Genomic DNA, 26591 nt, shown 5'->3' with positions numbered 1-26591 from the left:
ACGACCGTCGCCTGTCCTCAAATTCAGAAACATTGCAATATCTCAAATGTGATATTCCACAATTTTTATGGATAGGACACCTAAGGTGAGCTTGGAAAACGCAGAGAAGAACAAACAGGTAATATAAAAAAAACCTGCTTTTTCCACCTGCAGAATGAGACAACTGTCTCATCCAAAGGCAAAACTTTTAACCCCTTAAGGACCAAATTTCTGGAATAAAAGGGAATCATGACATGTCATACATGTCATGTGTCCTTAAGGGGTTAAAAGAGCCAGCTGTCTCGAAATAATGCATATTTCTTTAACAATCTCTTTTTTTAATTGATGTATATTGATTTTTTTTTTCCATTTTGATAGATTTTTTTTTTTTTATCCATCTGAGCAGCCATGTTGGATCAGATCGTACTGTTTTCTGACCAACTACTGCTCAACCTAACTTGCCTGAATGTATGAAACTGCAGCTTACTCTGTATGAAACTGCAGCAGACAAGTTAGGTTGAGCTGCAGTTGGTCAGATAGCAATGTATGCAAGAAAGCCCCTAATCCTTGCTACAAAGCAAAAAAGTAATATTACCAGAATTAATGCGAGAAAATATATTTACTGAAACAGCCTAAAAAAGAAAAAGAATCCCTTGAGTATGGCAACTTGTGTATATTTCTATTTTTTTCTGTACTTATATTCTCTGATTAATTCTGGTATTATTTGTTTTTCATGAAGTCCTTTAAGAATGTTTGCATTTATTCAGACATCAATGAAATTCATACATTTAGAAGAACCGTTATATGTCAGTTGCTACATACATTGATTGTCATGTATTTTATGACTACTTAGTTATATGTTATTTGTGTGCTGTACCATTTTTGTTCTGTATTGTTTAAATGGACACTATAGTCAACAAATTTAGCTTAATGCAACCATTTTTGTGTATAGATCATGCCCCGCAGTCTCACTATTCAATTCTCTGCCATTTAGGAGTTAAATAATTTTCTTTATGCACCCTAGTCAAACCTCCCCGCATGTGACTTGCACAGCCTTCCTAAACACTTCCTGTAAAGAGTCATCTAATGTTTATACTTCCTCCTTTATTGCAAATCCTGTATAATTTAGAATTTCTTATCTCTTGCACTGTTAATAGTTTGCAGGACCCTGCAGGAACCTTCTGTGTGTGATTAAAGTTTTAAATTTAGAGCACAGGACATACAAACTTTTAAAGTAAGTTACATGTGACTGAAAGTGAAACAATTTTTTCATGCATGCTGTGTGAGTGACTATAATGTTCTTCGATGTTTTGGATTTTCTCTGCCGCCGTGCTTGGTTTATACATATGCAGTTTCTGTGAATCAGCTTTTTCCTGTGATCCTTGTTATTTGAGCTACGGAGCCCAGCATAGCCCAGCTATAGATGACCTTCTATCCATTTGAACTCTCGAGAGGCAAAACACATCTTGAGGGCATGCAGGCCCAGAGGAGGCGGGCTGAAAGCTAGCCGGATAGGAGGCATGTGTGGGTGTGGTGGGTGTGGGTGTAAAATGGGTGTGGCATTTAGGTTAAGGGTTTGGGTGGGGTTGTATAAATAACGGACATTTTGTCCCCTTCACCTCAGCCATCTTAAAATAACGGCAAGGTGACAATCTCCCTCCCTCCCTCCCCTTTTTGCTGTTTTTGTTTCCTTCCTCTGTAGGTGTTCAATATCTTGTCACAGCTGGCGGGTATGGTCCTTGCCGAACCAATTGGGAAGAGGAGTACAAGAAAAAGAAGGATGCTGGGTCGGGTCCCCTCCCCTAACCTCGGGAAAGGTTTGGGTATTTGCGCGTGCCCTCTGTGCCAGGAATGGTGGCCAGGGGTTGGCATGTGGTATTGGAAGGCCAAGGTGAAGGCCAGGTATCATGGACGAGGGGGGAGGGCTGATGCCTCGGTAGGGCGTGTACCCTAGAGGGTTGGTGGTACGGTTGGCAAGGACTAGTTCAAGTTAAATAATGTTTATACCTTGTTTTATTTATGGTTGGTTTTATAAATATGTTTGATAAATTATAAACGAAATATAAATAAAAGCTGTGGCCTTTTTATACCACACATATATGTTTCCTGGTTTTGATTGGGTTAAGGGTTGAATGGGGGTGATGTATTGTGTCGCACCACACGTAACCGCTACCTACACACATGTAGCCACATGTTGCAAAAGAGGTTGAAGCGCCAAACAAGTTATACTTGTCTTCTGTCATGTCCATGTGAACATAATTTAGAAATGAAAGCATAGTTTGCTTCGGTGCATGTTTAGTGCTGGATCAAATTTCCTATGGAATAGTAAATAGCACATATTATTCATCTTATATAATGGAAAATATAAGCCACTCGCCTCTTAAAATTGTCACCACTACTGTACTAGAACTCAAGGCCACAAGCTAACTCACCCCACCTCACCACCATACATAGAGGTATGTCTTCGAGAGTGCATATAGGTGTTCTTGATGAGTGGTCATTTACATATTACATAAGATGAAGTACAATCAACCTGTAGACCTTTGTCTCAAAACACTTATCCAAGAGCACTTTTCCAAGTAATATGTATAATAATTACCGTATGTGCAAGAAGGCTGATGTTTTTCTACGCTGAAATATATAGCACTAATATCATTTTGTTCACAATACAGTAAGGTCTGGTTCAAGGGCAAACAAAATATAAAATGTAGACAAAACAATCACTTTGGAGAAATTCTGCATCTCAGTAAATTTAACTAAGTTTTTTTTGTCTATATTGTGCAATTTCTTTGACATTTGTCTCTATAATTTCTCATTTAGTATATTTGAATAGATTAACTACAATTAACAACATGTTCATTAAACATAGCAGTTTTAGTTTGAAATAGTTTCTTGTGCAGTACTCAAAGTCATTCACTGAAATAAGAACATTTAACAATTAAAAGTGAATGAAAACGATTTAGACTGAAATAGCTGAACTGAATTACTGCTTAAGTCAGCTACATTTCATTAATTTATGCCAAAATTTTAAATTCACTTTTATTTACCAACGACTAACACTTAAGTGAATATTCCTGCTAGATTTTCAGATCTTAGACCTACACACATTGCAAGATGTAAATACTTTCATTAATCTGCAACATTTTTACGTTTTCACCAGTGATGCGTCAGTATTCTTGGAAAATGGAGGGGACAAAATTGGACGCATTTACAAAAAAGCTATTTACAAACAATTCACTAATTCGGCCTACACCAAGGAAATAATGAAGCCAATCTGGCTCGGGTTCCTGGGGCCAATTATCAAGGCTGAGGTGGAAGACACAATAATTGTTCATCTAAAAAATATGGCTTCCCGTGCGTACACGCTTCATCCACACGGGGTGTTCTACAAGAAGGATTCAGAAGGTACAGTTATTCTACTGAACATAAAACACAAACAAAATTGTCTCACAATGTTGGATGTATAACTGATGTCATACTGAAAAAAACAGGATTCTCCTATTTAATTTTTACACTTTTAAAATGACGTCTGCATTGGCGTGTAGAAGGATACGTTTGATAATATTTACAACTAAGTAATTATGGACATGTGGCCATTTTGTTCCTAGAAATTTTGTCATCCTTCTATAGTACACGCCTCCCAACATGTCAAATGGACAAAGAGGTGTGAGTAGGGTAGTGACCACGTACAGTGTTTTTCTGAGAAATGTTATGAAAATTTATGCTGCTAAAATATAATTTAAAACAAGAACACTGTATCCTATTTACACAGACTTAATAACTCACAGGAATGTGTCTTTAAATTACATCTATTGTGATTTAAAGACATTACTGTGAGCATTACATTCCTCCCAAGTGTCTCAATTTAGGAGGGACGGTGCCTATTTTGAACCCAAATCATTTTATCCCTTTTTTCTGTACTAATATCCCTCTTTTCTAGGAGCTCCATATTGTTGGTGTGTCTGAGTGTATAACAGAGCTCCACAGCAATAATACTCCCAGTAATGTGTCTGAGTGTATAACAGAGCTCCGCAGCAATAATACTCCCAGTAATGTGTCTGAGTGTTTAACAGAGCTCCACAGCAATAATACTCCCAATAATGTGTCTGAGTGTATAATAGAGCTCCACAGCAATAATACTCCCAGTAATGTGTCTGAGTGTATAACAAAGCTCCACAGCAATAATACTCCCAGTAATGTGTCTGAGTGTATAACAGAGCTCCACAGCAATAATACTCCCAGTAATGTGTCTGAGTGTATAACAGAGCTCCACAGCAATAATACTCCCAGTAATGTGTCTGAGTGTATAACAATGCTCCACAGCAATAATACTCCCAGTAATGTGTCTGAGTGTTTAACAGAGCTCCACAGCAATAATACTCCCAGTAATGTGTCTGAGTGTATAACAGAGCTCCACAGCAATAATACTCCCAGTAATGTGTCTGAGTGTATAACAGAGCTCCACTGCAATAATACTCCCAGTAATGTGTCTGAGTGTATAACAGAGCTCCACAGCAATAATACTCCCAGTAATGTGTCTGAGTGTATAACAGAGCCCCACAGCAATAATACCCCCAGTAATGTGTCTGAGTGTATAACAGAGCTCCACAGCAATAATACTCCCAGTAATGTGTCTGAGTGTATAACAGAGCCCCACAGCAATAATACTCCCAGTAATGTGTCTGAGTGTATAACAGAGCTCCACAGCAATAATACTCCCAGTAATGTGTCTTTAAACTAAAATAAAGAGTTTAGAAACTATTCTGTGTAAATAAGATACATTGTTTTTGTTGTGAAATATATTTTAGTCCCATAAATTGTTATTAATTGATCACCTAACATTTCTCCAAACAGCCCTTCCCCTGATCACACACACTCACACCCCTAAAGTTAATATGTCCATTTGAAATGTTGACAGGTATGGTATTACTGCTGTGGAGCTCTGTTATACACTCAGACACATTACTGGGAGTATTATTGCTGTGGAGCTCTGTTATACACTCAGACACATTACTGGGAGTATTATTGCTGTGGAGCTCTGTTATACCCTCAGGCACACCAACAATATGGAACACCTAGAAAAGAGGAACATTAGAAGAGAAAATAGGGATTTGGGCTCAACATAGGGACTGTCCCACCTAAATAGGGCCACTTGGGAGGTATGAAGTTTTTTTGTTTTTTTACTAGAGTGAGAATTGTCAGATACAAAGTGAATTCAAAGTAAATTCCACATTTAAGGCATAAATAACTATATTGACAAATGCTCTAAGTCAGCTATGGTTCCAGTTCAGCTGTTTTGATTTCAAAATGTAAATTCACTTTGAATTCACGACGGTGATCATTTAAGTGAAAGAGCCTGTATATGTGCTTGTTACTATAGTGGGCTGATCAAGTGTTCATTATAAGTATTGCAGAGTAAGACGTTCTGCTATCCAGTAAAAAACATAACTCACACTGTGACATATTTGGATCCCTTGATCTTCGATAGAGCAGCACTGGGTTAGCATGTGCTAGGACAGCCAGTTTCCAGGCATGTCTGTGAGTTAAGGCAAAATAATGTATGTTTTTTTATTTTGGTGACATATTTTTATCAGAGAGGATATATAAACATGAAGAATGTGTAATATAGGAACACTATAGTATCAGAAATACAAACATGCATTCCTGATACTATAGTGTTAAACTAACTACTTAGGTCCCCGGCCCTCCTTAGATCTCTCTGAAAAGGCATTTAAACTATTTTTTTCTCCCACTGGTCTCACTGGGGCTGGCTCTGCATCCATGACTGAGATTACGGTATCTCATGACTGAGTCTGTGTGTCTGCATGGATAATTGTGTGTCTGTATGGATCAGTGTGTGTCTGTATGGATCAGTGTGTGTCTGTATGGGTCATTGTGTGTCTGCATGGGTCATTGAGTGTCTGCATGGGTCATTGAGTGTATATATGGGTCATTGTGTGTCTGTATGGCTCAGTGTGTGTCTGTATGGGTCATTGTGTGTCTGCATGGGTCAGTGTGTGTCTTCATGGGTCATTGTGTGTCTGTATGGGTCAGTGTGTGTCTGTATGGGTCATTTTGTGTCTGTGTGGGTCATTGTGTGTTTGTGTGGGTCATTGTGTGTCTGTATGGGTAGTGTATGTGTTTGCATGGATCAGTGTGTGGGTCAGTGTTTGTGTCTGCATGGTTCATTGTGTGTCTGCATTGTTCATTATGTGTGTCTATATGTGTGTCTCTACATGGAGTCAGCTTAGAGTCATACTTGAGTCAGCGTGTGTGTTAGTCTGTATGAGTGAGGGCGGCAAAATATTTTTTTGCTTAGGGCGTCAAAAATGCTTGCACCGGCCCTGGAAAAGCATTGGGAGCCCATTACGCATGTGCGTCAAATCAGCATCTGCTCATAGAGATGCATTGAATCAATGCATCTCTATGGGGAAAGTTCAGCTTCTCCATGCAGAGGGTGGAGACCCTGAACATCAGTGCTGCACAATGAAAACTGACTACGTGAAAACTGACTGCAGTTTAAATTGGGGGAAAAACTATCAAATAAACCTGCCACTGAATAGAGGTTTAGGGGATAAGAATAAACAACAATATTAAACAATTAATTTTTTAGCTATACAATAAATTTAAAATCGGGAGTCATTTCCCCCATAGCTTCCCTTTCATATCAGGTTAATATCATCATTACCTTTATGTAAGTCAGGCATTACTGGAGCTGCTGAAGACAGTGAGTAACAGTGGGAGAGATTTATCAAAGTGTCGTGTTCTGAGAAATGGTGCAAAATACTAGAAGTTGGATAATCACCATGGAAACCAGTGGAAACAGCAGACACATTCTATTGGCGACTCCTCTCCTTTTTACAAGCCTTGAAGCACTTTTTAGAAAAGGACACTTTGATGAATGTCTTCATTTTCTAGCTCAGGGTCATCAACCTTCGACTTTCCAGGTGTTGTGGACTACATCTCCCATAATGCTCTAAAAGCCATTATGCTGATAAAGCATAAGGAATGATGTAGTTTACAAAATCTGGAGTGCTGAAGGTTGCCTAACTCCTCCCTAGTGGCGCTCCATTCTTGTAATGGGAGAGAGGCAGTGAGAAGAATGATGGCAGAAGGGGCACAGAGACAGGAGCTGCTATAAAACTGTAGCGTCCTGTGACCCACAGCTGCAGTCTAGGAGGGGAGTGTGCATGTGTGTAACTCCCATCAATCTGAGGCAGCCAGAGATGTGACGCAAGTTTTAGGAATCCCACAACTGACTTATTTATTTGATATGATGATGCCTTCTGCGAATTATGAGTGTTGCAAAACCGCATCTTCCCGATAAAATAATAGGCAGATAATATAATATGTGTAAAACCAATGATTTATCTATTTAGTTTTTTTTATATATTGGTAGAACAGTTATAATGTAATATTTTTTTTTTATTTTCCAGGGGCCTTTTATCCAGATGGAACCAAGAAAGCTGATAAACGTGATGATTTTGTCCCTCCAGGAGGGCAGCATACTTACACTTGGATAGTCAAACAGGAATACGCCCCCACTGCAGAAGACCCTAACTGTCTGACTTGGATCTACCATTCACACACCGACGCACCGAGGGATATAGCAAGTGGATTAATAGGAGCCTTGCTGACTTGCAAAAAAGGTAGAATAAGCTTACGCAATAATAATTATCACGTTATTACATTATTCAATCATACAGCGATAACATATACCTGTGTTGATAACAACCCCTGTGACTAAACTAGTGCCACAGAGATGGAACGGCCAACTTACCTTTTAAATGTTAATGGTCATGGGTACACGGACTTTTTTCCTCCATTAAAAGAGGCTAAAAGAATCAATTCTTATACATTATGGTCGTAAAAATGGTAGCAAATGGTTAGATGTTAAAGGGTTACTCCAGTCAAAAACAATGTTTTCATAAAACACTCTTTTTTTAGGCTGGAGTAAACTTGGTGGAGTGGTCCTCCCACTTGGAAAAAAAAAAGAGAAAGAAAACAATTAACACACGTTAGGTGGCGTGATGAGGCCAACTTCTCACTGCAACCCAGTTCTCCTTCCATGATGTCATTACTATACCCCCCTTGTTGCAGGGCAGGGATGTAAGAAAAGCAGGACTAAGGGAGGACTTATTGGGGTGGAGTGTCGCCAGTGGATGCCGTTACCAGCATGCTATGCAATCTATGCAGAGTATTTGCGTTTTCAACCTTATCAACGCTTGTTCCTGGTTGGCTAATGGTGCTCCCAGAGTTGGACTTGCACCTCTGGTAGCAACACAAAATGTCTCTGTAGGTACAGCATTTCTTACTGAAACTGTACATTGAGACTCCAAGAACCATGACCAATTCAAAACAGTGAATTTGTCATTGTGCTTGGAGTAATCGCCCACCTGTCAAGCAACTGCTGAAATATAGGTCTTTGCCGATGGTATTTTCAAACTGGATGACAATATAGAGATAGGATGAGAACCCTCCTAAGCTGACCTTCTGCTGTGCATCACAGCAACTACAGCTCATATATGGTTGGTTGCTGTGATTATTTCTCTGGCAAGCAGGTCTCGCATTTACTAGAGGAGTAGAGGAACAGTGACAGATGTAACTCTGTCCAGAGTTTGATGGTGTTGTAATGGAGCCAGCCTGTCAGCATCTTAGAGAGAATTGCCCAGGTTTGGGAAGGGTCAATCCACTAGCAACGGGTGGTTGTTACATTAATTCATCACATGAAACATGAATAATGGTTGTGCTGTATAGAAGGTAAGTCATTCATTTATATCTGAATTAAGAATAGCAAATACCATTTGTGATAAACAATATATATCCTTGTTGTGGTAAAGTTAAAGTGAACCTTTCATGACAAACAAAAAGTGAGTGGTAACCAGTGGAATTAGTGAATTGAAAATCAACATGCACACACTACGATAAATAGCCAGATTGGAAAAGGAGCTCAATGGAACCTTTGGCCTCATTTTTACATATGGGTGTTAATTGACACAATTCACTTTATATCGGGTTATTCGCCAAGTAGGGTCATTCGCTAGAATCAGGATCATAAGGGAGTCACCAAAAAATTGCAAATTTTAGGCTAAGACTCCAAATATAATAATGATAGCAGCCAAATTAAATATATATAAAGGAGTCGTGATAATGTTTGGGGTGTCGTAGCATCATTATGTTCATCTGCCAATTTTGTGTAAATCATGACTATGCGTACAGTACAGATGTGAATACCATCCACCACTAACTGCAATTTAGTTATTTGCAAAATAGCCGTTTAGTCATTTTAATCTGCGTGCTATTTCATGATACTGTGTGGAAACACACTATTTTCACAATATCAGAATTTGTAGTTACCGTAAATAAATCTCTAATAATCCTCTTTCAGCTCTGCCGCACCTGCCTTTGGCATGGTATTACTGACATATTATGTATCCATGGGAAAATAAACACACAAAGGAAATGATTTAATCTAAAACAAACTCTTCACTTAAAGGGATCCTCTAAGCACCAAACCAACTTTATCTTTGTGAAGTGGTTTTGGTGTATAGATCATGCCCCTGCAGTCTCACATTTAATCTTTGCTATTTTGAAGTTAAATCCATTTGTTTAGGCAGACCTAACCTCCCTACACATCTCCTGATTTTTTGAAATTATTATTATTTTTTATTTTTTTCATTTCTCTTATTGCACAGTGTGTTTAATTCATAATTATAATTTGTAATTGTCTGCTTTTTTTGTCTCATAGAGGCTACAGCGACCTCATGTGTATAATTCAAATTCCGTTAACTGAGCAGGAGATATTAAAGGAACACTATAGTCACCTAAATTACTTTAGCTAAATAAAGCAGTTTTAGTGTATAGATCATTCCCCTGCAATTTCACTGCTCAATTCACTGTCAATTAGGAGTTAAATCACGTTGTTTCTGTTTATGCAGCCCTAGCCACACCTCCCCTGGCTATGATTGACAGAGCCTGCATGAAAAAAACAACTGGTTTCACTTTCAAACAGATGTAATTTACCTTAAATAATTGTATCTCAATCTCTAAATTGAACTTTAATCGCATACAGGAGGCTCTTGCAGGGTCTAGCAAGCTATTAACATAGCAGGGGATAAGAAAATCTAAAATAAACAGAACTTGCAATAAAGAAAGCCTAAATAGGGCTCTCTTTACAGGAAGTGTTTATGGAAGGCTGTGCAAGTCACATGCAGGGAGGTGTGACTAGGGTTCATAAACAAAGGGATTTAACTCCTAAATGGCAGCGGATTGAGCAGTGAGGCTGCTGGGGCATGTTCTATACACCAAAACTGCTTCATTAAGCTAAAGTTGTTCAGGTGACTATAGTGTCCCCTTAAGGACCACACTTCTGGAATAAAAGGGAATCATGACATGTCACACATGTCATGTGTCCTTAAGGGGTTAACTGTTATATCTGATTGGAAATTAAATTTATTTTTCATGAAGGCTGTGCAAGTCATAGCAAGGGGAGGTGTTGTTAGAATTTAGGATTTAACGCCTAAATGACAGAGAATTAAGCAGTGAGATCGCTGGAGCATGATCTATACACCAAAACCATTTCACAAAGCTTTTTGTTGCTCATAGTGTCTCTGTAACCCCTTAAGGACACATGACATGTCTGACATGTCCTGATTCCCTTTTATTCCAGAAGTTTGGTCCTTAAGAGGTTAAATCTTGACAGATCCTGCTTCTAATCAGGGAGATTGAAAACTCAGCTGAAGATTAAAAAAAAAAAAAAAAAAGATTCAAAGTCTGCTGTTGTCATACTCTGATTTATTTGCACTGTGAAATTATGATTTGATTGAGATTTAGAGAAGGTATCAGATTGGGCATCTCCTTCTTCCATCATTTATACTCATTCTACACTAAGTAAGCAAGGGTCGTCTATGGCACGGGTGCCAAAAAGGTAGATCCCCAGATATTGTAGGACAACAACTCCATTGATCCTTTGCATCATGCCTTTAGAATGACAAAACATCATGGAAGCTGTAATTTTACAGATCTGGGGATCTACCAGGACAGCTCTGGTATATGGTAATATTAACCTGGTCCACCAACTGAATTGGTGTGATGTAAGGGTGTGATATAAGTCTCTCAATCACTTTGATTGGCATTTACAATATAATATTTTGCTTATTCAGAAGTTCCCATTGAGTGGAATTACAATGTATCAGTACTGCTTTTCCAAGTCTAATGGCGACACTATGACACTGTGAGAGGTATAATAAAGGGGCTAGGCAGAATTTATTTTAGTATATCTTAAGTTCTACAAAATATTACAAAGTGTAGAGGAAATATGCAAGATAAAGCATCTTGGCCGTACAGAATATTTGATAGAGTCCTAACCTCAACATCTGAGGAAAGAGATTTAGGAGTGATTATTTCTGAGGACTTAAAGGTAGGCAGACAATGTAATAGAGCAGCAGGAAATGCTAGCAGAATGTTTGGTTGTATAGGGAGAGGTATTAGCAGTAGAAAGAGGGAAGTGCTCATGCCATTGTACAGAACACTGGTGAGACCTCACTTGGAGTACTGTACGCAGTACTGGAGACCGTATCTTCAGAAGGATATTGATACCTTAGAGAGAGTTCAGAGAAGGGCTACTAAACTGGTTCAAAAAATGTGCAGACTAGATGGGCCGAATGGTTCTTATCTGCTATCACATTCTATGTTTCTACATATTACATTGTAACTGAAGAACGGCTAATTTTTTTTATAAATAACTAATAAGTAAATTAGGTAATTTTATAAATGAAAAATGGATTACCAAGTAAAAAGCCATGTATACTGTTTGGGGGTGAGTGTAGTCTTTAATATTCAATTATTGGATGTAGTAACCTTTGAGTGCCCCAAAAATCTAGTAAACAATATGACTTTTTTTTCTCCACTTGAATTGTGTAGGGACACTAGATAGATCTTCAAATCGCTTGGATGTGAATAAAGATTTCATCCTGATGTTCAGTGTGGTGGATGAAAATATAAGCTGGTATCTGGAAGACAACATTCAAACATTTTGCACCGAGCCTGAGACTGTAGATGTGGATAACGAAGATTTTCAAGAAAGCAATAAAATGCATGGTGAGTTAAATTTTAAAAGGCCCTTGTTTATAGTCCTTCATGATTCACTGAAGAAGCTTTAAATATGTGAACATTTGAATTAGTATAGGCTTCAACCCGAAACCTTGTGGTACTAACATAGCAATAGTCCTGTCTAATTTATTTTTATTTATCATGTTCGGGGTTTACTAATTCTATAATGTTTGTATCGGATGTAAAAAAATATCAATTAACTGCTATTTGAGAAGGATATACTATCTTAGAATAAAACATGCGGTACTAAAAACAGGCGATCCCTTTCTAGTAGTTGATGCACAGTTTTGGGTGATTCTTGGGGACACGAGGATCAACCCTGTAGCCGTAAATCTGAGCATCAGAAAGTAGCAGAGGTTAGGAATTCAGGGCACAAGGTAAGGGCATTCAACGCAAGCAGGGTGGTGAGGAAACGGCACGATGGTGGGGTATGCTAACGTTATAGGAACTGAAGGTAATAAACAGTACCAGTTAGAATTTAGTAACCCATGTAAACTTGTGAGTAGTTAATAGTTATGCACAGCGAGCCATTACTAAAACTCCAAATTGAGGGGCCTACAAAAAGGCAAAACATAATTTTCTATGTATAATAGTACACCTAAAACCCTAGACAAAATGTTTTAACTGGAAACAGTCATCACATTGCTGTCAATATCCCACTTGCACTTCAAACAATGGCCTTGATTTAGATGGTTTTAATTTGAATCAGAAATGGCTTTATTTTATTAGAAAACTTTTCAGATGAGTAATTTACAAAAATTCCATGGTGACTTCTTTAGATAGCTCATTTGTAAAAAAAAAAAACAAAAAAAACATTTCTAACAGATTGGAATAGTTTCTGATTCTTATTCAAGTAAGTTAAATTGAGGTAAATGTCCTGTACATAAACTTGTTAGATTACCCATTTTTATGGTTACAGACAATGTAAATTATATATAGAATCATCTCTTGGTGTAGGAAATGTATATTTGCCAACATACCTGTTGAATTAAGGAATATGGCTAACAATGCTGCATTGGGTATTATACCGTCACAACTTTACCTCCCTTGGAATAGGACGTAGTACAAGGATAAAGGGACCCAACATATTGCAGATACTAGGTATATGTCTCTTCTAGAACCCTGTCTCCAGACTATCACACGAAAAAAATCCCTTGGTTCTTATCCACTCTCTGCATATTCTTTTTATACTTTTTTATTTTCTTAAATTCTTTATTTTTTAGTGTTTGTGTATACGATAAAATTTTACAGAAAAACGAACGGGTTAGTGCACGGTTATACATAAACTCTCTACACAATGCAGGTGTACATGTATACATGCAGGTTAGCAGATCAAATTTGGTGGAGGGGTCTCGGTCCAGGTTGGCTTATTAGTGCTAGGGTCCCTTTTATGGAGACTGTTTCCTACATTTAAAAAAAAAAATGTTTCCCACTTCCCCCCGTCAGGACAGTTTGTATATGACAGTTATTGCTATGAAAGCTTGTACCGTTAGCTTGGATACTCTGGGTGTCTAAGGGAAGTCCTCACATCTGCGCTAACAGCTGTCCCGCATTGCAAGAGAGATCGTCTCCTGTGTTTGTCCCCCTATTTGGTGAGGCAGTCATAGTTATAATATAGATGCCAGGGTGACTAGGTTAATGCAGTTCTGAGAATCAAATATTCTGGTGGTCAGGTTGCAGTTGTGCCGTATTATGAAGGCATGTAGTTATCCCCTCCCTATAGGTCTTTGCATACCATGTTTTGCATTATATGCCGAGTATGGTGATCTGTGTCCTGAGACAGTTGTGCAGCAGATAGTAGGATAGTGGTATGATAGGTTCAGTATGGTGGAAGTAAGGGAAGAAGTCAAGGGATTGATTATATATTCAAAGTCGCTGAAGCCAGTTGGAGGGGTTTTGCTGTAGGAATGGGTTGTGGGAGAGGGTCATGATTGGTCGCCAACGTAGCCAGTGACTTTGCGCCAAAGCCCTTCACGCCCGGCATTTAGCAGTATTGGTATATCCACTGTATCAGGTTTCTACCATGGTAGGTATGGGTCATTATTTTTATTTTTAAAGGTATAGATACAAGAGTTGTCCTGTCTTTGTGTCAGTGGGTTCCGAGGCAGACAGACAGACAACAATTAAAGAAATGATACTGCAACAAAGTAAAACTAAGTATTGGTTTATTCCATCGAAGTGGAACTGGACAATCCATTCTTCTCCATTCTCTGGTGAAATATACCTTTGTTGAATTTTTTTATTGGTTTACAGGGGGCTTATTTGTTTACTTTTTTAAGACTAAGGATTGGAAAAAGCCTTTGATGCTACAGCCATGTTTTCTACAAATAATATTAGTCGTTATTGTTTAGATAGGCATAAAGGGCAAAAGATAAATGCAAATGATTAATTATATGTTGGGCCTTTGTGTTTATCTACAATACAATATTCTCTTCTCACATTCTCCCAGAGCCCTTCCTTCTTTTTTTATTTTGACCATAATTTTAATCTTGGACTTTCTTTTTATTCTTCTAAGTAATGAATCCAATAAACATGTTTTACTATTTCAATCTGCCCAGCTCTTTCTCCTTTCCCTTCTATCGTATTTTCTTTCTCCATTTTCACCAATTTTTCTCTTGTTTTCTGTTTCTTTGCATACGTCATTAACAGGATGTTTATGTTTTCATTTAGAATGTTTTTCACTCAGCTGAGTGAATAAGAAAGGTGGGTGATGTGATATTATCAAAATTGTCAAAATGTGTTTTTTTTTACAGCAATTAATGGCTACCTTTTTGGAAACCTACCTGGCGTGGACATGTGCCTCGGTGACTCTGTGTCCTGGCACCTATTTGGGATTGGCAATGAAGTTGATATTCACTCTGCTTATTTCTATGGCCACACTGTCACCAACCAGGGACACAGAACTGATGTCATCAACCTTTTTCCTGCTACATTTGTAACTGTTGAGATGAGGCCGTCAACTCCTGGGAAGTGGATGTTGAGCTGTCAAGTTAATGACCACATTCAAGGTAATTACATTTACAGCAAAATGAAGATATAGTTATATTTAGACGTAATTGCCAATCTTTCAGACTTTATGGGAGTCAAGGTTCTCAGGAGGAGGGAAGCTGCTGCAACTGACACACAGTACAGGGAACTTCTTGTGTGAAGTGACTGGGTTTGCAAACAATAGCATGTAATGGTTGCACTGCTTTAGCCAATCCTGTACATTGTTCAATTCCTTTATTTCGTTCACTTTTACTAAATCCATTTAAAAGCTAGTCTATATATCTATTACCTTTTTGTAGAACATAGTTTTGTGGTTTTAAAGGTAACTACAGAAGGCATGCAAATAAACAGCACACCAAACCCTAAATGTTGTCTTCTGAAGCAATTCCCTACACGCTGATCTTTCTTCAGTTCATCCACTTAAAACCAGAAATTGGCTGAGCATTATAGGCCTTTTAGTTCACAGATATTAAGAGTGCAAAGATAAGTTATAACGGTACTAGGGATCATTCTAGAAGGTTGAAAAAGTGCTTGTACTGTATATAGCTTATTATGCAATTATATATAGCTTAGTTAATAGATATATTTGCTCGACTTGTTTTTAGATTCTATTATATCCTGCTTAGTGTTCCATTTAATTTAATATTGAACAGGTACAGAGATTGTAAATTGCATTGTTGATTGTCTTTGCTTAAAAGATACTGAGAGTAAGCAGGGTTGAAAGTACAATTTATTGTGGAAAGTGAGTCTACGTGGAACGGCTACCAGACATCAGGACAATGGTCACAGGAAGCTCTGATATTATGGTCTGTATAATGAGATTTTTATATTGTGCTTGATCAATAACTTCGTAGAAAGATTTACATACAGAGGTGTGACTGTACTGAGATTTACAGGCATCATAAAGACATAAACCGTGAAATGACACAACGCTGACCTGTGGACAAACCAAAACTAGTGAACTGAATCACCTTAAAAATTTAAATCTCTTTAGTTTGGAAAAACGGCGCCTCAGAGGGGATATGATCACACTATACAAATATATTCGTGGCCAGTACAAACCATTATCTGGAAATCTATTCATAAACAGGGTTATACATAGGACACGAGGTCACGCATTTAGGCTGGAAGAAAGGAGATTTCATCTAAGGCAAAGAAAAGGTTTGTTTGTGGAGTCGGAAGCAAAGCGTTTGTGTACCAACTCCACAACCTACCTGGCAGGCAGATTACTGAAGCTGACTGTAGGTGATTCATTTGGGCGGGTGTCTTGTGTGCAAATGCATGCATCATTCTCCTGCGCCCATCTTTGTAGGATTCTCTGTGCCAAGGGGCATGACATCCCAGCACAGTAAGTGTATCACTAAGTGTATTGAATTAAATACTTTATAAGTTTGACAGCTATGTGTGTACATACAATACAGCACTACAAAACAGAATTCATTTTAAAAACAGTATCTTTAAAAAGTCATTCAATTCATGTTTTGGAGTTGTGTCCCTGCCGATGGCACAGGATATATTGTAAACATGGCGGAAAGAATGGATTCTGCTAAATACCTAACAATCCAATTGTCCCATAGTAAGTTAAGAAACTGAAGATGAGAAGGGTCTGGATATTCCAACCTCAAAATCACACCTCAAAATCAATCTCAAAAATACAGAGCATGACAGACAGATATTTCTAAACTGGAAGTATTATGTAAGGAAGAGTGCAGAAAATGCCTAATGGTGATATAGAAAGACCTGTTACCACGCCTGGATGCCTAGACGATTGCATGTCACATTTTCCGGTATATGTTTGTTCAGTCACTCAGTACATTTAGCAAGTAAATAGTACCTGTGCTAAAAATGTCATAAAAAATACACGCCCAGGAAAACTACTGAGGATCTACCATGGCCAATAAATCCTGCCATCTTGTTTCAAGGTTGAAGGCAGGGAGATGTATAATATTAAATGTTTGAAGGGTCACTCCAACCACCATGATGACTTCAGTGTTTTGAAGTGGTTATGGTAGTAGGAATATGTATGTGCAGTGTTTTTGCTTGAAGCACTGCACATTCAGAGATATTTTTAATAGTGTGCTGGGGGGGTGGTTGCACCCCCAGCACACTTAAAATCTGTTCCGGGTAATGCAATCTCAATTCTTTGCATATTTTGCGTCAGTCATCAGTACGCACTGCACTCTGACAACAGATATGCATTCTGCCTGCAAGGGGAAAAATGATTCCCCTTCCAACCCATTGTGAGCTCCCTCCCACCTCCCTTCATTTCCCTCAGTATTTTTTTTTTTTTTTTAACCTCCCTTCCTCCCCTTTCGCCTTCACTGTCCCAGTGCGCGTGCACGCTCTCTGAGCCTGTGAACAGGACCAATTACAGGCTTCTCTCTGAGAAGCACGGAAGTCAATGCTGGGAGTTATGCCCGGTGCTGGATTCCAGCTAAATTAAAACCTTTTATTTTACAGGTTATAGTACATTTGGAGTAGGAACCACCTCCGTATTGCCCAATAGGGCATTATACACCTGAAATGTTCACCCCCCCCCCCCCCCCCCCCACCAAAAGTGTTAGTTTAACCCATAAGTTATGACTCTTTTTCCATCTGCAGCTGGAATGTTGGGTCTCTACAATGTGTCAACGTGTGGAAAGGATATTGTATCTCCATCCACTGGAACCGTGAAGAAATACTATGTTGCTGCTGAACTCGTACTATGGAATTATGGCCCAACGAACTATAACACGTTCACCGGTGACTTGCTTAATGAAACCGACAGGTACAGCTGAATTGTTTATGGTGAACTAATATTTACTAAAGACATTATATCTTGCTGTTTAATAAAATACGGTGTAACTAGTTTCATCATACGTTATCTTTTATAATTGCTTATTGATGCCTTAGTGACCTTTTGCCTTTGTATTTTACTACCAGAAAAATATATTTTTAAACAATTTTGATACATATGTTTAAAATTCTAAACTGTGGGGAAATGATCTGTTTTATCATATATTTAGCCATATTTATTTTTTAAGAGTTAAAATTCCCCCAATACACAATAAAATACAAGATACATATGTTCTAAACTTATTTGAATCCCTTAAACTTTTGATGAGTCACTAACAGTCGAATTAAACCACAAGTTCTAAACTCCAAAGTGTTTGTTTTTTATGTAAAAAACAAAAAATAAGCGCTCTCTTTCTGTAAATGAGCTGCAGTTCACCAACAATGTGTTCCCCCAACCTTGTGAAACAAGACAGATATTACAAAGTAAAAAGGTGAACAGCGCTAACAATAAATGAGGTACATACGTAATAAGGAATGCTGGCCAGTGGTGAAGCTTAAAGAAACAAAAACAAAATACAATAATAGTGCAATATGTCTTTAAAAATAAAGTGAACGGTGAAGGAATATAAGATCCACACTCACACTTTAAAGAGCTATATAAGCTCTATTACAAGGGCCTGGGTGCAATAATCCCCGTCTGTGGATTTCTTGATGCGTGATGTTCCTGGTAGGCTTATATATATAAGCATTCGTGGTATGAAAAACAAAATAAAATACACCATATGGTATAGTATGTAGGTATAAACTTAGCACAAAAATAAATTATCCTACTTACATCTACTAGAGCAAGGACCTGCTTCAGGTGGAATAATCCCCACCTTCAGGTGGAATAATCCCCACCTAGGGATATAATGGACCCAAAAGTAGCAGCAGCAAAATGATGAATAGGAAGTAGGACAAAAAAAGGTGACTGGGTGTATAGAAAATGTATATATACTTTATTGTAACAAATATTTAAAATATTAAAAGTGAAAATACAAACTTATAAAACCAGTCAGGGTAACAGAGTCCAAAAGTGAGGAAGATTTTGGACTCTGTTACCCTGACTGGTTTTATAAGTTTGTACCTCATTTATTGTTAGCGCTGTTCACCTTTTTACTTTGTAATATCTGTTTGTTTTTTATGTTTATTAAAAAAATATGTAATAAACACATTGAGTAAGTACTTTAGCTGTCACTCCTGTCAGACCTCAGTTAGTAGCCTAAGTCATGATATAACAGAACAGTCTGAGTAAAACCAAATAATAAAACCACCAATAAGGACAATAAATAGTAAGTGTCCCAAAAGATAGTCCTGCATCCTTAAATGAGGTCCATTTAATATTCGTAGCTGTAAAATAAGCTCAGTGAGCAATTATTTGCCTTTAATGCAGAAGTCTTTTTAATTTTTTTTTTTAATCTCTTGTATCTTAATGATTATACTACCCACTTGCCACTTGCTTTAATTTGTATTTATTATTTTCTTCTTTAATTTTAATATTTGGGTGCCTCAATTTTGTTCACCTCTGTCCATGATGTCTGTAGTTTGCACTTCTATGGGATTCCTTTGACTGATGGGTTGTGGGTAATTTAGCAGCGGCTTAAAAGGAACATTGTGTCCATGAGAAAAGGTTGTCCATAATTTTGATAATGTATATTAAAAAGGTGAAATGTCAAAAACTTGAAAACAAGGAGGAATAGAGGGACAACTATTGATTTAAAAAACAAAACTTCCAAATCGACAGCTGCTTTAATAGAAAAATCTAATTAAACAAATTCTGGCCAAATTCATTCATTAAAAGAGCTCTATTACAAAACAGCTACAGTGTAAACATTAATTTGAGGCAGTTACCTGGGACCCGATCCAATCCGTAGAGACACACAGGAAATTAATGGTTTAATCCCTAAAGGTAAAAAAAGCACTTTTATTTTTCATTTAGATGAAGTTGTTAGGGTTCCAAAAGGTAACTAAACTGTCCATTTAAGAACCACTGTTCTGTTGTAAAAGCAATATTTGCAGATTTACAATGTTTAAAATAAAGATTAAGAAGGTATACGTTTATTTTTTTTTTCCAGTGATTCAGAGTTATATTTTTCAAAAAATGATGTACTGATTGGAGGAAAATACTGGAAAGTTCAGTACATAGAGTATGCTGATGAGTTATTCACTGTTAGGAAGAACCGTTCAGACAGTGAAGAGCACCTTGGAATACTTGGTATGTATTCCCTATGTAATTAATAGGGGAAGCTTGCCATAAAATATGGGCTAATTTTTACACCCCAGCTATCTTTGGACTACATTTCCCAGCATGCACTTTGAAGTTGAACCAGGCCTAACTGTAAACCAATGAGAGTTGGGATCAGGGGACAAGTCACACATTATCCCGTATCCACTACAGATAGAACTTTGTCAGCCAATCAGAAATAAGCTCTAAGTGGCAGAAGTCACAGTCCCACATATATCATTTAAGCACCATGATCCTTTAAATGGGAACAATAGGCACTATAACCATTTCATCTCATAGAATTGCTTATAGTTTATGGAACCCGCAGGAATGGTGCCCCCATTCAGTGTCTGAGGATTCCATACTGCTCATATTTTTGAGCAGTGTAACACTTAACGAAGGTCATATTTTTGACCAGTGTCACAATGAATGAGGGTCCCTGGCCCACAGCCTGGCCCATATGGGCTAAGGCAGATATGAAAGACTTTTTTCTAGCCATACCAATTCCTACCAGCAACCTGCTGTGACAGGTCTACAGTAAAGTGGTCAGCTTACACTCTCAGCCAATCACAGCAGCCGATTACAGCTCAAGCGAATGTCTCCTCATTATCCCAAGCAGCACAGAGGACATGGGCTGCTAGGGACTTTCATTTAGTATTAAACCATTGCCCGGTGACTCCAAGCACTCTAACTAATTCAATGAGTGTACACATCTCAGGTTTGTGTCCTTTATGCAACATATTTATCTTTGTATATATATGAAACCAAGAGGCTGCACTCACCTGAACATGCATAAATTCAAGATTCATACATACAAGATCCAGCGCACTCACTCATTCACTAAATTTCAAGTCTCACAGAATGTAATAGTATAAGTCTGCCACAATGTCAAATTGTCTGGTTAGTGAATGAGTGAGTGCGCTGGATCTTGTATGTTGTATGGATTGCCCCCACTAGCACCCTATAATGTATGCATGTTCAGGTGAGTGCTCCCTCTTTGTTTAATTATTTTATATTTGGTAGTCCAGGCTAACTTCCTGGTTTTGCACCTCTCCCTGTAAGTATGTAAGTGAATTAATCTCATAAGAGCAGGCATTAGAGTAGGACCTGCCAAAAATGGGGTACATTGACATTGTGGTAGGCTTATGCAATGTATGATCCTATACTGTAACTAAACCTCCATTATTTTTGCCTAGGTGAGGTGTTTTTAAATAAAATTATTGCATTATGTGAGACTTGGAATTGCTGTTTAGTGAATGAGTGAGTGCGCTGGATCTTGGATGTTGTGTGTATATATTATGGTTAGCATTCTTGAGGTCTATTCTTGCAGTAGATTTTTTTTAAATTGCTGCATTTTCTCAGTTGACATGTATTGGTTTTCAGGTCCAGTGATTAAGACTGAAGTTGGCGATACTATACTAGTTGTTTTTGCAAACAAAGCAGACCGAGCATACAGCATCATGGCACATGGAGTGTCATTCAGCAAAGAATCAGAAGGTGCGGGATATGCCGATGGTAGGTACCAGGACTGACACAGCCTGTCTGCAGAGTTCCACTGCTCTTTCAATTTCACCCGATCTTGCAACATGGGATATCGCTATTACTGTTTAGAAAAGCAATTTACTGTTTGTGTGCATAGTGATGTCAGATTACCTCAAAAATGACTTTTATATTTGTTTTAAAGAAAAACAATAAAAACAGAAAACTGATTAGTAAGTGCAAAGTACAGCCATATTAACTATACAACATTTGGAAATGTTTGTAAATGATGAATGAGCATTGCACGCCTAAAGAAACACTCAGTAAATAAATAAATGCAGACATACATAAAAATGAAATATGTATATATTATTATTACCTTCCACTTTGAACTACAATACAAAGCCAGTGAGACAGGAAACCAAGCAGACGGCTGAGAGTCATTACTAAAGTGTTTTATTATAATACTGATGTGCCTTGAAATTGTCACTTTTATAAAATAAGCCTGCAGGAACATGCAATGGACTCCTAAAGAGCTTCAGAAAGCTAAAGTTCTTTGGTTGACTGTAGTGTCCCTTTAATAAAGACACACATTAATATGTAAAATTATGTCCTCTTTATCCCATACGTGTCATCATATATCTATATATTTGTTGTACTTATCTAATTAAGTAGACTGCTGAATAAATAGATCCATGCAAAATCTGTCTTCCAATTGTGCCTACATCCACAAATTCAGTGCTTCACATTTTTCATTTTTATAAAGGTTCTGTGAAAAACGGAGCTCTTGTGGAACCTGGTGACACATTCACATACACATGGGAAGTCCTTGAAAACGATGGGCCCACACCCAGTGACCCAAATTGCCTCACTTACCTTTACTATTCAGCAGTGGACCCAGTCAAGGACACTTATTCTGGACTCGTGGGTCCTCTTCTAGTCTGCAGAAAAGACTCTCTCACTGCAGATAACAAACAGGTACATTATAAATCAGATGTGAAAAGTGTAAATTAAGGGCCCTGTGAAGTGGCCTGAAAAAGATTTACAGGGTTATTCACTAAGCACCGGATGTTGTGCGGATGGTCAAAATCCAGGGAAAATGACTGCAAAGGCAATTCTCATATTTACTAAAGAAAATACTGTCAGCCTGTGTGTATCTGCAGCAATCACCTGGATGCATTTGGTGTCCGGTTTAAAATCAGTGCTTTTCATGGCCAGACTGGCCCACCGGGATACTGGGAAATTTCCCGGTGGGCCGTCAGCACCTGGGGCCAGTCAAATAGCTGTCTGTGCTGGCGGCCGCAGGGGGAGCTCTGATGGCGGCCGCAGGGGGAGCTGGCTGTGCTGGCTCTGCTCCCCCGCCGCCCTCGCACACTACTTAATGAGACCGGGGCTGGAATATGATGTCATATTCCGTCCCCGGTATCATTAAGCTGTGCGCTGGGGAGCAGAGACAGCGCAGCCAGCTCCCCCTGCAGCCGCCATCAGAGCTCCCCCTGCGGCCGCCAGCACAGACAGCTGTCTGCACACAGGTAGCAATTATGTGTGTCAGTGTGAGTGTGTGTCTGTCATGGTGTGTGTCTGTCTGTGTCATGGTGTGTGTCTGTCTGTGTCATGGTGTGTGTGTGTCTCTCTGTGTCATGGTGTGTGTCTGTCTGTCATGTTGTGTGTGTGTATGTCTCTGTGTCATGGTGTGTGTTTGTGTCTGTCTGTGTCATGTAATGTGTCTGTCCGTGTCATGTAATGTGTGTCTGTGTCATGGTGTGTGTGTGTGTATATGTCTGTCATGTAATGTGTGTCTGTCTGTGTCACGGTGTGAGTGTCTGTGTCAGTCTGTCTGTGTCATGGTGTGTGTGTCAAGGTGTGTGTGTCTGTCAAGGTGTGTGTGTGTGTGTGTGTGTGTCTGTCTGTGTCATGGTGTGTGTCTGTCTGTGTCATGGTGTGTGTCTGTCATGGTGTGTGTGTGTCATGGTGTATGTGTGTGTCTGTCTGTGTTTTTTAAAATAGTGTTTCTACTCACCTTTTTTTCCCCCCATGTCATGCTGGTCTTCCCTCGACTGGCCCTGCCTCAATGGCTGAGATCATCAAGCTTGATGATCTCAGCCAATCCGCACTTACACAAGAAGCACCTCACAGAGAAAGAAAAATCTCTTGCACTCACGCTACAGTGGTCCCGGGTTGTTTGGCGGGTGCTAAGCCAGGGCTTAGTTGTCCAGAAAGGTGGCAGCACTCACGGAATTAAAAATTCTAATCTTTATTTAGTCATATTAAAAATCAACGTTTCAGTCCTCTGAAGAAGTCCCCTGAAGAAAGTCCCATACAGAGGACTGAAACGTTGATTTTTAATATGACTAAATAAAGATTAGAATTTTTAATTCCGTGAGTGCTGCCACCTTTCTGGATTTATATATATATATATGTATGTGTGTGTGTGTGTATATATATATATATATATATATATATATATATATATATATATGTGTTTGTATATATATGTGTGTATGTGTGTGTGTATATATATATATGTGTATGTGTGTGTATATATATATATATATGTGTATGTGTGTATATATATATGTGTGTGTGTGTGTGTGAATGTGTGTGTGTATATATATATGTGTGTGTGTGTGTGTGAATGTGTGTGTATATATATATATATATATATGCGTGTCTGTGAATGTGTGTGTATATATATATATATATATATATGCGTGTGTGTGTGTGTGTGTATATATATATATATATATATATATATATATGTGCGTGTGTGTGTGTGTGTATATATGTGTGTGTGTATATATACATACACAGGGCTTGACAAATTCTTTGCTAAGCCGTACAGGAAACATTTAAGCCAGCCGCCGCTGAGAGCATGGAGAAGGCGCGTGACGGAGCAGTAACCTTCCTGCAGTTCCTCTCTGCTCCCTTTCGCGATGTTTAGTGACATGACGTCACTCCAGCCCCGGCATCAGAGGAGCAGAGAGAAACTGCAGGAAGACTGAGAGGAGACACACTGGACACCAGGGAAAGATCCACTCAGCTCTCCCAAAGGCTGGGTGGATATAAATAAAAATAAAAATAGCAATTTGTGACTGTGTGAGAAAATGTGTGTGTGTGTGTGTGTGTGCGCATCTAGGGGCTGCATTGTGAGTGTATATGTAGTGGAGTTGCATTGTGTGCTTATCAAGGAGCTGTAATTATATATATATATGTGTGATTTTGTGTAATGGGGTGAAGGTTTGCGGGGACGAAGTGTGTATGTGGGTGAAGAGATGATGTGTGTGAGGGGTGCACTGTGTGTGTATGCAAATGTGTACTCTGTGTTGATGGGAGTGTACTGTATGTGGGGGGCTCACTGTCTGTGAGGGTGTACTATGTTCAGGGGATGCAGAGAGTGGCATAGGAAAGAGCTTTACAATTTTTACTTTAATAATTGTTTGCAAAAAAAAAAAAAAAGAACATTCACATTTCCCTCATCAAGGAGGGGGTGGCACAATCAGATTAATGGTGGTTGAGATTGAGGTGGTTGAGGCTTATCCATCGGGTACAGGGGAGGTCACGAGATGAGAGGTATCTCTCTTGGAGCTCAAGCACTTACAGAGACTGACCCATACAAACCCACAGACTGACCCATACACATAGACAGTGACCACTATTTATTTTAAAGGTGTTGGTTATCATGTCACCATAAAAATGGAATTCCACAATTTGCAATAATGTATTCATAGTATATTGATTCACTTTTTTTGTCCCCTCAAGTTTGCTTACATTGTAGTTATAACTCTAATTCAAGGATTTTGTTTTAATTTAGGTACAAATAGATAAAGAATTTTATTTGCTGTTCAGTGTATTTGATGAGAATTTGAGCTGGTACCTCAATGCAAACATGAATGGATCAAATATTAACATCGAGGATGAGGATTTTCACGAGTCCAATAAAATGCATGGTATGAATACCTGGGTTTCTTTTTAATCAATTGAATTTTACTTTCTAAATTAGCATTTATATCACATTGTTTTCATTTCTGTGTAACATGCAACCACAACATGTTTCATTCAGGAGAATCTCTCCCATTCCAGAGTTCCATTGATAGATTATATTCAGACAACGACCTTGCTACTTATGGAATCACAGTCTGACAGGGAAAAAAATATTCCTTAGTGGGAGTTATACAAGTTCCTCAATTCTTACTGCACGTTCTGTTTATTAAAATAAAATAAATTATATATAGAATTGGATGGTTTAAATAATCAAAATAAATTAAATCCATCTAACACTACCAAAGCGAATATAATGGCAACGAAAAAAACAAATCGCACTTGCGCTGTAAAATTAGTTGCTGCAGCACTGGTGGTTGGTAAGGAAATTTTACCATCAACAAAGATAGAAAAGTGGGCGGTAGGTATTAAAAGGTTGACTACTCCTGCTAAGGGGAAAAAAATGATTGCTTCACATTTTGTAAACCATTTAAATGAATGACAATTTAATACATAATGTACCTCTCCCCCGCCATTCCCTTCGTGAGTTCATGCAAAGGTTTTATCTTTTTAAATATTTGCGATATGTTCCACTGCTGGTGCAGGAATTTGCGACAGGTTAATGTCTTTCATTGCAAATATATCACTAAGCTAGCCTTGCAGGTTAGTTGTTTATATTTTATCAATGTAACCATTAACTTTCCAAGAAAATTGGCAAGCAATAAGTTGAGAAATTCAGCATTATTTTACCGTAATTGACATAAATACAGTATAAAGGCCGCACCAATGTCCACCTAGAATCGACGGACATGTCTTTAATGACCATTAAGGTTCTTTTTGTCATTACATATAGTATCCATTTTAAGTTCCATTGAAAAAAAAAAGGTTTCTGTAGAGTAATATTTTAGCCCAGTGGAATGTTACTCCCATGAGTAGATCTGGTTGTTTTCACTATTATTTATGCATTCCCTTGATGTGTGTTGTATTTCCATGATGTGGAATGAACAGAGTTTCTGTA

General features: G+C 38.3%; 1 protein-coding gene across 1 annotated transcript in view; it reads left to right on the top strand.

Annotated features, from left to right (window-relative positions):
* The window catches only part of HEPHL1 (hephaestin like 1), a 74768-nt gene that overhangs the window by 23891 nt on the left and 24286 nt on the right, over positions 1-26591 (top strand). The window contains exons 2-10 of the mRNA XM_063430695.1: positions 3140-3384; positions 7416-7628; positions 11902-12078; positions 14844-15098; positions 17680-17845; positions 19968-20107; positions 21500-21631; positions 22362-22573; positions 25407-25542. Coding sequence (XP_063286765.1) covers positions 3140-3384; positions 7416-7628; positions 11902-12078; positions 14844-15098; positions 17680-17845; positions 19968-20107; positions 21500-21631; positions 22362-22573; positions 25407-25542 — 1676 coding nt within the window. The remainder of the gene's footprint in view (positions 1-3139; positions 3385-7415; positions 7629-11901; positions 12079-14843; positions 15099-17679; positions 17846-19967; positions 20108-21499; positions 21632-22361; positions 22574-25406; positions 25543-26591) is intronic.

This window comes from Pelobates fuscus, chromosome 1 (genome assembly GCF_036172605.1).
Source record: "Pelobates fuscus isolate aPelFus1 chromosome 1, aPelFus1.pri, whole genome shotgun sequence".
Taxonomy (NCBI): Eukaryota; Metazoa; Chordata; class Amphibia; order Anura; family Pelobatidae; genus Pelobates; species Pelobates fuscus.
Note: the sequence above shows the minus strand (reverse complement) of the source record. Positions and strands in the feature narration are given on the sequence as shown.